General features: G+C 34.8%; 1 protein-coding gene across 1 annotated transcript; it reads left to right on the top strand.

Moving 5' to 3' along the window:
* Positions 1–3,921: 3,921 nt before the first annotated feature.
* LOC127149374 (uncharacterized) lies at positions 3,922–9,083 on the top strand. The gene is made up of 4 exons (XM_051084589.1): positions 3,922–4,517; positions 5,321–5,383; positions 6,925–7,040; positions 8,870–9,083. Exons 1-4 carry the CDS (start codon positions 4,383–4,385, stop codon positions 8,892–8,894), a joined length of 339 nt encoding a protein of 112 aa, XP_050940546.1. The 5' UTR covers positions 3,922–4,382; the 3' UTR covers positions 8,895–9,083.
* Positions 9,084–12,195: the final 3,112 nt, after the last annotated feature.

The following is a 12,195-nucleotide window of genomic DNA, read 5'->3' as shown; positions in this document are numbered from 1 at the left end:
ATTTAAGGAGAAGTGGGGTTTAATTGAATATTTGAATGGGGTGTGTTGAAAATTAGAGGGGGGTTGAATTGAAATTTTGAAGGGGAGGGTTGAATTGCAATTTTCAAGGGGAGAAGGGGTTGAATTGGAATTTTGAAGGGGGTGGTTGAATTGAAATTTTGAAGTGGGGGGGGGTTGAATTGAAATTTTGAAGGGGGTGAGGGGTTTGAATTAAAAATTTACGGGATTAGGGTTGAAAATTTGAGGGGGAAGGGCAATGACTATTATTGTGTTAAAAGTTCTGTAATATGTGTTAAGATTCGTTTTGGCTATCCTACAGTTATGGTAACCTTTAGTTTAATTCTAATAGTTTATTTTTTAGTCGTTTTGAATAACTTTGTTGTTGATTTAGGATGGCTATCCTGTAGTTATGGTAACCTTTTTTGTTTTGATTTTTTTTGTATTTCTAAGGGTTTGAAAGGGTGGTAGTAGGATAGCTTGTAAGGTAGCGTTGTTGGAAGGGGTGGGTAGGATGCAAAGATTGAAGTTGTTTGTGCTTAATAATTAGGCTGTGTTGACTATCCTATAGTTAATATTAGGTTTTCATGGCTTGGCTTGTTTTTATAAAAGGTTATTTAAGAATTCCAGTAGCATAACGTCACCTTTGAATGAACTTGTGAAATAGAATGTGAAATTTGAATGGAAAGAAAAACATTAAAAATGCATTTAATAAATTAAAAGATAAATTTACTAATGCACCTTGTCTTGCTTTGCTTGTTACTTTCCCTCCCAAACTACCTGCTAGCTTAGCCCGGAAGATGGCATGAAGTCGACTAACATCACTTTCCTCTAATGATACCTATCAACTTTATTGCACTCTTGAACCTGATAAACATGCTAACCTAGTATATAAACTATTATACATGCAACACAATATAGCGGAACCTAGACCAATCATAGGCAAACATAAAGTGGAGACCTGGAATAATTGATTTAGCAAGTAAATCTAATGAAGGCACCATAACAAAAAAACATAACCAACGAAAGTTTACACCACTACAACACCTAGAGCTTACACAAACAGACTCTATGTACAACTCCAACCATCTACTTGCAATCGATATCGGAGCTTCAGCAAAATAAGGCAGTCTATCAGGCACCGGAAGCTCGATCTTTACCTGGAAAGTGAGAAAAACATTTTGGAAAGGTAAGCTATAAAGCTTAGTGAGTGGCTCAATTTAAAACTTTAAATTTAAAGATCAAAGCACGTGAAAACTTTACAAATCTATTTAATCAAACCGTAAAATAAACATATAATAATAAGAATAACTTTCTCAAATATAGAATGTATGTCATTGAAATCTAGCGAGACATATCAAGTATCTCAAAATATTTTAACTAACATGACAAATCTATGTTGTGTAGGGCACACAAAGTACAACACTCTAATTATGCAACATTTATTGACAAGTAAAACATCACCAACTGGAGTATATATAGCTAACTCCTCAAATAAAGGCTCTATCATCCTATTTAACTTAGTCAAAAATATACTAGAAACCGAGGAATGCGTAGCACCTGGATTTAATAAAACACGTGCAAGCACATTACAAAAAAAATTGTATCAGTAATAATGTTTAGTACATCCTTCACTTTGGCCTATTGGGTCATAGCACAATCCTTTCCCTACTGCCTAGGTCTTCAAACAACTTCCCTATGTCTTGCACCACTGGTGCCCTCTCCTGCAACTGTTGAAACTCTCAGTTGCTCAACTATTTGGGACTCAACTCCCTGGTCCCTTTAAACTACTGTTATCAACTGTGGGCAATCTCTCTTGAAATATTGTGACTGTCTACTCTAGTAACACACACCAGCACCAACAAGACACTGACCCTAATGATTCTTACCTGACTACACTAGCAACGGACTCCTGACATGTATGCGGTCTTACAGCTAACTAGCAGACTGACTAGATATTGTCTGGATATGCCTCTGATAAACACTACCAAAACTCATGAGCCTCGATATTTGGCCTCCAGACTGACTATTAAAGTCTTAACGCCCTGAAACATTTACCCCAGGTGTAAACCTCTGCTGCTCACGACCACTAAGACGGCTAGCTATTGAAGATCCACGACTAAGCTCCACTACTATCTTCTCTTCTGTTATACTATGCTACATACGAAGAGTAATTTCCACTAACTTAGAAAAATCTTCCACTTTGCAATGGTTGTAACTGGGGTACGTATCTCAAAACGCAAACCTATTTCAAACCTTCGACACTTGTCACTCTCAAATGCCACAATAACATCAGCATATCGTGAAAGCTCGGTATACTTCCTCTCGTACTCAACCACTGAAAGTGACCCTTGCTTCAACCCTAGAAACTCATCCCTCTTTGCCTCCAGTATGTGTTAGGATAATACTTGTGTTTGAACATGCCTCTACACGTCCGCCAGTCTAAAGTACGTGCATCACTCGCCTTGCTAATATGGATTTCCACTATCCCTCTACCTCTTCCTACAGTAGGAATGTGGCCAATCTGACTCTTCGTTCCTCAGAAAAACTCATGACATCAAAACATTTCTTAATCATATTTAGCCAAACCTCAGTATCAGTTGGATATGTAGAACCCTCAAACACTGTGGCTCCTAATTTCTTTTGTCGTTCTATTCCGTACATCTTTTATAGATCACTAGGCCCTACTTTCACTAATCTGCCTAGTCTGATCCCAGTCTGAACGCTCGGGGTACTGGATTTGGTTTCTCATTGACCTTAGGTAGGATCCTGCATCTTGTCCTGATTCTACTTGCGTTATTTGTGAGTACGTGGTGGCATGACTCTTATAACATATCAATACATCAAACATTCTATAAATACTTATCAAAGATGTATGATGTTAAACTTCTACCCACATTCTATTCCTAACTCGACTTACTTTTATCCCTATTTGGACGATGATCTAAAAATTCTACCTGAACTAACTTGACATTTAACTTTTACTTCTTAGTTTCTTCTTAGAGATAACTGCTTTGTCTCATTCCCTATGGAGCTCTATAATTGACGGCTTTATCACATATATTCATCGACTTCTCTCTCTCTCCATAATTCAAACAATTTGAATTATTCCAACATATTGTTCTAAGTTAATTCCATATGAGCTAGTAGGGGAACCTAATGGAACTAGAGATCATGGGCTCCAAAGATCTGAAATTAACTGGCTAAAACTCTTTTATACCCAGCTTATCAACATTCGTTAACTAACGAGTCATTCCACTAAAGTCTCGTAGTTGCACTCCCTTGACTATAGATATATTTGTGTCCATTTGATATAACCATGATCACTAAGTTAATCTTCACAAATTGTTCTTAACCTCGACTGGGTCAAAATGGAGTCAAAATACCATTTTACCCCCAAGACTACTTCTTGTTCCTTAAGTCCCACTGATCCACTATTGAACATTTAGTTTAAGGTCCAACCTATAAACTGAATCTCTCTCGGGCAAATGAGAGGGTAGGACCCCTTGTTCAAGACTTGAATTCAGATTTTAATGGAACAACCTATCTACTAACCCTGAAACGAGTATGAGTGAACTTCATTTTACACCTCATGTTCCTAGCCATCCACCAGGTCTTACCCTTGAAATGGAAGGCTTATTAGGTCAACGCTATTGAGCTGCCCTTACCTATGCAGATCTAAAGGTAATATCGTTTGAACATAAGTTCATAGTTAGCTCAGGATTAAGATTAAGTTACATAGGTCATCATAATCAAAATAGTCAGTTTATATAGTCAATGGTGCACTAGAAGAAATATGACCTTTAATGTCGGTTGTAAAAAATGGAAACGGATCTTTAATGTCGCTTTTTAAAATACGGATGTTTAATGTCGGTTTTAAACCGACATCAAAGATGAAGGATTAATGTCGGTTTTAAACCGACATTAAAGATCTGTTTTTTTCAAACCGACATTATAGATATATTAAACATAATAATTTCGTAAAAGATATATTTAGGGTTTTAAACCCCAAATCACCACTGCCGCTTTCCATTTCTCTTGCCCTTTCCATTTCCCTTTCCCTTCCCCTTTCCTTCATCTTCTTCTGCCGAAGGAAGACCCAGCACCGTTCCCTTCCCCTTTCCTTCATCTTCTTCAGCCGAAGGAAGAACCAGCGCCGACACTTCTCCTTGCCATCGAACATCCGTTCGTCGGTCGCCGTGTCTCCCAACTGCGTTCAATCTGACCATATCGTCGAATCTGGCCATTTTTCTTTTTATCTTCTATCCTCTATATTTTCATTCTTTTTCTCCTTTTTGTTTCGATCTAACCTTTTTTTTTTATGGTTTTCAATTTTTTTCTCAGCAAATAAGAGATTGGAAAGATGGTAGAAAGGAATAACATAAATGAAGAGATTTAAGAAGAAAGCAGAAATGGGGAATTTAGAATGGAGGTTGTGGGTTTTTTCAACGAGTCACGGTCTCAACTTCTTCCCATTTCTTCCACTCCCTCGCCGCCCCACTTCTGACTTGCCGCTGCCGGTCAGTTTCAAAGCGCTCTTCATGCTCGTCAAACCCTTCCATAAACTTAACCTTCTCTGTATTCTTATCTTTACTTCATAGGTTATTTGAGGGAAAAATCTGGTTGTTTTTCATTAGAATTTAAGCAATGACTCCGACATCTTCCGTCGCTTCAATTGTTTGATTAATTGGGTGTTTCGATTCAATTGTATTTACTTGTTTTCCTTTCTCTACAGCGATGAAATGAAGTTTCTTCAAATATCATGTTTTCCCATTTTTCTGAAGATATTATAATTTTGTCTTATATAACTCATCATTCTAAAGGCTAGGTTTCCCCATGTTAAACTTTTTGTCCTCAAATATATCCGTAACTGAATGCTCTTTCTAATTGTATTACTCCGTTGTCATTCACTCCATTCATGAATTTTTAAGCTTTTTGTTGTTATTACTAATTAGGCCTTATCTTACTTGATTGAAGGCACTTTTTGTGAGTTTCTTTTTTGTTTGTTATTATATTCTTTCATTCTTATTAAAAGTTGAATTATTCATTATGAAAAAAAAATTCTTTTACCAAGAATATTATATTAAGACGTGGAAAAGTATACCATGTATGTTAAATATGTGTTGATCAATACATTCTTTTTCAATCGATAGTACATCACTGTGTTTGTGATTGCCATGTTTTGATATGATTTGTATCTAGGTCGTTGCTCTGTGATTATGTCCCTTAGTGATTAAGACTCATTAAAATTTAAATGATTTTAGTTGATCGTTTGGGTAGAAATCTACTCGTGCTATTGGCTCCATCTGTATTGTGTTTGCAGTTACAATCACTTGATTCTCTCGGGAATTTGGAGATTACGGTGCAAGAGATGCAAGTATCAAAGGTTAGCTGTGATGACTTAAATAAGTGATAGTATCTGTTGTCTTGCAATTTGCTTCGTAAATTGACAAATATTATGTAAAACTTGTGCAAGTGTATATGTTAGATATTATATTAAATTTGTCTTCAACCACTAGCTTAAGCTTTTGAGTTGAGTTGGTAATTAAAGATGGTATCAGAGTAGATAGTTCTGGGAGGTCTTGTGTTCAAGACATTGCAACATTATTTCCTCTTCCGTTTGATATTGATTTCCACTTGTTTGGTCTTTCTTGATATTTAAAGCCCACAAGTGAGGGGGAGCGTTAGATATTTTTATTAAATTTGTCTTCAACCACTAGCTACAATTTTAAGTAGTAGGCAGCGAGTAAATTATCTCTTTTCAGCATTGTCGAAGTCAAGAAGTCCAAAAAGAATTAACCTTTTCATTTAGATTATCCTCGTCAGTAGCCTTAACATAGCCGATTTGCTACAAAGGGAACTTTCTTCTTCATTCCTTATGCCCTCACAATGTTCCCTTGCCAAGCGGATGGGCAGTTGATTTTCTTGTTTTCCTAGGTTTTCTTATTCATTAGACTAGATCACTCTTATATGGCCATCGCAGTCAAGGCCTTAATTTCAAAATTATGGTTGGAACAAAATCATCATTTTTAAAGACGACCACACTTTTCTTGCTTGTTCATTTTGAATTCTCTAATCCCAAGGCTCCTTTATGGTGCTCTCTTTCTAGTCTTTAGTGGTTTCTTCTTACAGCGATTTGTTTTATTGTTCTCTGTTCGAGAGTTTATATCTTGTGAGCATTAATTTTTTTTTCATTTGTTCAATGAAAGTTTTGTTGCTTATATATATTATATCTAAAAGATTACTTTTGAATGGCTAAAAGTTTGATTTGTACCATTGGTTTTTGGCTAGATCGTTGTTTAGGTGAAATGGGTTTCTCTTTTGAGCTTTTTTTGATTGTTTTTGAGCAATATTAGAATATACGTCGAACGATTTCCATTCTTTCCTCTTCATTTTACACAAGGCCAGTTGGGGTTCTGGCCAATTTGTTGTTGGTCGCTTTAATAACAGCATTGGAGATTTTGACATAGGAGTGAGCGATAGAAATAGTGGTTTTGTGTGAGTTATCAATCTATGGTTAAGAGCATTATTCGGAATGATAGGGCGTAAAGCGAAGAACTTATGAATTTATGAATTACTTTTTAAACCCGCCATGGATGAGGAAGAACTTATGAATTTAAGTGCTTCAGATTATCCATTGATGACACAAGATGGTTAGTACACTTGTTTTATACTTCTATGATCAGTTCATCTCGTCCAGTTCCTATTGATGAATATATTTCCATGTGATCAAATTCTCTTTAAATGTGCAGATTTGTTTCATGTGTTCTCTAACATAACTAGAAATTTCAATTTTATTGAGCACTCTCAAATTGCAGAGTGGAAATTGTATGTAGTAGTTAATACCTTGAAGTTTTTTTCTTTTTTTCTGATCAAGTAATTATAAGCATTGTCATGTTATGATAACCAACCTATCTATCATTTCAGGGGTCACCGAGCGAAACCGATCATCATCGATCCAGGTCTTTACTTATCCAAAAAGTCGGAACTTGCTTAGACAACTCAAAGACGCTCACTTCCAACATTCTTCAAGTTGTTTACAGGTTAGTATGTATATCATTTCTTTCATGTAGTAATCTGCATGTAGGTGCAATTGTTCTCCGATGTATAGTAAACTGAGCAACAAGGTTAACTTTTTCCATATTTAGAAGGTTATTTTTTTGGCTCAGTTGTAAACTTAAGTTGAACAAACTAGCCATGTTATATGATCAAACAAAATTTGATACTAAATACATTAATTGGTGTCTATCCTTTGACTGTAAACTTCGAGCAATTCCCATGCGCAACCACATTAGCATTTGTAAGGAACTTGTTTGCTTAGCTACTTAATTATAATTTATTATAATAAATAAAAAAGAATGATTAGCTACAAAATGAATTAAGAAGGTGATATATATATGTATGTATGTATGTATGTATGTATGTATGTATGTATGTATGTATGTATGTATGTATGTATGTATGTATGTATGTATGTATGTATGTATGTATGTATGTATGTATGTATGTATGTATGTATGTATGTATGTATGTATGTATGTATGTATGTATGTATGTATGTATGTATGTATGTATGTATGTATGTATGTATGTATGTATGTATGTATGTATGTATGTATGTATGTATGTATGTATGTATGTATGTATGTATGTATGTATGTATGTATGTATGTATGTATGTATGTATGTACCTGTAATAGTGTCATTAACTGTGGTATAGAATGTGGTGTTTTGAGAAAATGAGAAGCCAACTCCAGCTGGAGATTCAACATATAGAATGTTTGCCACTGTGTTTCCTCAAAATTAACACTAATTAAATTAAAACAAGAGATAAAGAGAAAATTAAAGTTTAATTAATTATATGAAGAAGCTAATTAAGAGACCATTGTTCCAGTTGTAGTGATTCTGAATCAAAACATCTCCTTTTGGTCTGAAAGGGCCATGCTCAACAAAAGCTCCAACACCCAATGATGAACACCCTGGACCTTAATTAAATTTAATTCAACAAAACACACCTATACATTAATTATACACATATTATTTTTTGAGAATTAAGTTTTCTGATGGTGATTTTCTACTTTTGTTACTGTTTTTGAAGAATTTGGCATGATTTGTGTTAATATTGAGTAATTGATTCAACTTTTGTGATATCCTCTATTTTGAAATTATAGGATTGAAAATTTTTCTTAATTACATTGTTTTGGACTTCCATATTTAGCTTCTAGCGCTAAGTTGTGACCCTTTAAAATGTTAATGTATTACCATTATTAATGATCTAGTTATTCATATTTTAGAAACTTGGTAAAATTAGCAAAATAGTAGTAAATTCTCCATGTTCTTAAGTTGATAGTATATTATCTCTCTTCTTCTTGAAAAAAAAAAGGTCCACTTGTATTTTTTTTCTCTTTATATTGCTGGAGACTGTTTTGAAAGCTCATTTAGTGTTCTAAATACTGCTATTGCTAGGAAACGGTGGGATGGTGGGATGTTGTCCTTGAGGAGAATGTTCCCTATGTCCTTCCCAAGGTTCTTCAATGTAGGAAAAAAAATAACCTAATGTGTTTAATATTAACAGACAATTTTTGTTTGGTAAGTTCATGTTTTCCTTCATGGCATTTGAGTAAGATGGTAGCTGATGTCTTTTAATTTTACTGTAAATTTAAGGGATATAAATTCACAAAGTTCATTTGTGGTTTGCTTGCTTTGAATGACATTTTTTTCTCTTAAATAAGTTGGTTTCTGTTTTTTATATTTTTGTTTTGTTTGTGAAATGGGTACTTAGTTACGTAGGTTTCGGTTGCGAGGACTTGCAATTATAACTAGGTCATAACGTTGTTACTTATCAATTCAACCATCTTGATGTCTTTTACAGGGAGGAGCTATCTCTAAACAAATGACTGTAATAGAAGAAATGGTTGCAAGTGAGTACAATTAGCGAGACCCTCATCTTTGTGACAAGATATTGAAGATGGTCATTTGTGAAGCGTTCTAGTTTGCTATTAGTTGCAGTTTTAGTTATTGCTCTCTCAATATATTCTTTTTCTTTCTTTCTTTCTTTCTTTCCAAAGGATGATCAGTGTATAATAATTAAGCTTCATAATTTCTTTGTGTTTGGAGCCAAGTTGTATATAAATGTACACATTATTAAGATTTCATTTTGTATATGTATAAGTAAAAGATTTCATTTTTAACTATTTGGTGTCATACAAAATGGACAATAATGCAAGGATTTAATAAAAATAAATTTGAAAAAACGACATTAAAGACAGCTTTAATGTTGGTTAAAAAAAATTAAAGACATCTTTAATGTCGGTGGAAAAACGACATTAAAGATGTATCATAAGTGACATTAAAGACATATTTAATGTCGGTTATCCACCGACATTAAAGATGAACCGACATTAAAGGCCTTCAATAACATCTTCAAAGATGTTGGTTTATAACCGACATTGAAGCCCAACCGACATTAAAGCCCTTTAATAACGCTCGCAAAGATGTCGGTTGCCAAGTGACATTAAAGGCCTTTAATGTCGGTTTTAAACCGACATTAAAGGCCAGATTTCTTGTAGTGGTGTTATAACTTAAAAGTGACTATTTCATGGTTCTAGTCTTATGCAAACTCTTACATAGGATGCCCCCACTCCCATGTCTCTACATGAACAATTCAGGATCACATCATTTGTACTAACTACAGAATGGACATCCATAGTGTTCCCGAAATAAGGCGTCCAACCTTATTCATACACTATAGATCGTTTAGACTATAAACTCGAACTTGATCCACATATATGTCTCTACATAAAGTTCAAGTCTACACTAGATAGCCTCGGGACCATAGTTATTTGATTCAAGACTGTAGTATTCTATTTTCACTAATAAGTTCTCAATAACCACTTTATTTAATAAAATAGAATTTTAACTACAAACTACGAGTTTTAGGACATAAATTCCAACATCACAATGCACAACTTGATTAATTACTCACTTTCCTACATGTTTTCTTCTAAATTTATGTGTTATGGCTTCATTATTCTACATAAAAGGTTATAATAACTTGTATTTCTACAAGTTATCTGTAACGCCCCAAAATATTTAAGGTAATTTTATTTTTTTATCTTTTATTTACTTTGAATTTTGGGCGTTATTTAATTGTTGGAATAGTTAGTTTGTAGGAATTAGAAATTTTTAGATATTTTGGAAAAACATCTAGTTTGTTATTTTAGGAAATTTGGTTAATTATGTTAGATGTATTGATTAATTGGATTTAAATATATTTTTGGGAAAAAGTGATGTGATTGGAGGGAGAGAAGATATTTGGAAAAAGGGGGGGGGGGGAAAGAATGTTATTTGGAGGAAAGGGAAATAATAATAATAATAATAATAATAATAGTAATAATAATAATAATAATAATAATAATAATAGTAATAATAATAATAATAATAATAATAATAATAATAATAATAATAATAATAATAATAATAATAATAATAATAATAATAATAATAATAATAATATTGTATAAGTAGGCTCCTCAATCTCTGAGCAAAAGACCAACTTCTTCATTTAACCCTAGTGAAACCCTAGCCACCGTCGTTCTCCTCCTAGTGTTGTCTCCATCTGCCGCAGGTCAGCCCGAGCCAAAAATCGTCCTTCAAGTCGTGCGTTAGTGAACCGTTCGTCACAACCCAAACCCGAGCCATCTCCGTTCTATCTGCTCCGTCTGGAATCCGTCCCCGGTCGTCTGCCTTCGGTCATAGTCCATCGCTCATCGTCGCAAGATAAGCCGTTAGCCGCGCAGGTCGCCGTTGAAGCTCAGCCGCGTCAGTCGTCGCCCCTACCCAAACCCGGGAACCAGATCTGCGTCGCTCGTCTGTTGGACCCGAGCCCTACTGACCCGCACCTCTAGCTATTCCGCACCGCGAGTCGTACCCGACCCGCAAGCTTTCAGCTGAGCTGCGCCCGCCTCCTTCAGTCGAGCCGCGTCTGGAGCCTGTCCGAGCCGATCTCCCTGTTTTAGCCGAGCTAGTCCCTGTCTTCCAAGCCATTGAGCCACCTAGCCTATTTTAGTCTTTTGACCCATTTTTAGTAAGTTTGATTGGGTTTTTGGCATACCCATCAAAGATTAATTTTGAGTTTTAAATAATTTAATTTTGGATTAAACTAAATTATTTTTCTTAAAGGACCGGTTGGACCAATTGGAGTTTGGAGTGTGGGATTTCTCCAGTTAAGTCAAATTTGTTGGGACCTTGATCTTGAGCAAGTTACTTCGACTGAAATTGTGGACTTTAATTATGTGAAGGATAAGTTATTAAATTGGTGTTTTCTAGTTATTTAGGACGTCGCTGTTTGGAAACGTGATTTTACTATTAGAATTTGATTGAGCAAATCTCCAGGTACGAGATTCTACTACTAGACTCTCGAGTTTAGTTTAAAGCGACTGCATGTATGAATGGTTATGTACTGATGATGGCTAGCTACAGAACTTGAGGTTACAGATAGAAACTATTATTGTAATTTTGACTGCAGGATGATTATGTGTTAAAGTTGTTAATACATTGATGTTATCAACCTATGTTTTATTGATACAATATTGTGAGTGAGGATGATATGACTGATGGGAAAAACACTAGAGGCATGCTGCAGCGGAAGAAATAGATTATGGTTTACTCTATATGCGTCTAAGCGATTTAGAAGTTAACAACTACATTCTATGCGATGGTCCTAAGCGAGGAGCTAAGGTAAACGAAGAACTTACCTTTTTATAATTCCGAGCTTCCTCTCTGTTTCTTCTTTACCTGAATATCACGAACAAGGACAACCATCAAGCTGACCTACTATGCTCAGGACCAAGAACGGAGTTGTGGGACTCGGTTTTGTGAAGTGAAATATTGAAAGAGATGGGGAGTGTATTGTTTAGGTGATGTTTTTCAGAGAAAACCTCTTCTTTTCTCATTTGGTAATAAGAAGTTCTATATGAAATTTACATGCAAATTACATGTAATTTATTTCATATATGTTCAACACCTAATCTTTTTATTAACTCTTTAATGAAATTAGTGGCTTCAAATTCACAATAATCCACCACATTTCCCATTAATCGTTAATTAATAAAGTAATTATCAAAAAGGACATTTTTGTCATTTGACCAATTAAGTCAAAGTCAAACTTTGACTTCTCTTAGTCAAAAGTCATATTTT

Source organism: Cucumis melo, chromosome 5 (assembly GCF_025177605.1).
Source record: "Cucumis melo cultivar AY chromosome 5, USDA_Cmelo_AY_1.0, whole genome shotgun sequence".
Taxonomy (NCBI): Eukaryota; Viridiplantae; Streptophyta; class Magnoliopsida; order Cucurbitales; family Cucurbitaceae; genus Cucumis; species Cucumis melo.
This window is presented reverse-complemented; position numbering and strand designations above follow the sequence as displayed.

What these genes read in the sequence shown, in the direction of transcription:
- LOC127149374 (XM_051084589.1), top strand. Translation starts at nt 4,383, where the DNA reads ATGAAGAGATTTAAGAAGAAAGCAGAAATGGGGAATTTAGAATGGAGG. An exon ending in CTTCTGACTTGCCGCTGCCG is followed by an intron (nt 4,518 to 5,320) that starts GTCAGTTTCAAA and finishes TTGTGTTTGCAG; the next exon opens with TTACAATCACTTGATTCTCT. An exon ending in ATTCTTCAAGTTGTTTACAG is followed by an intron (nt 7,041 to 8,869) that starts GTTAGTATGTAT and finishes TGTCTTTTACAG; the next exon opens with GGAGGAGCTATCTCTAAACA.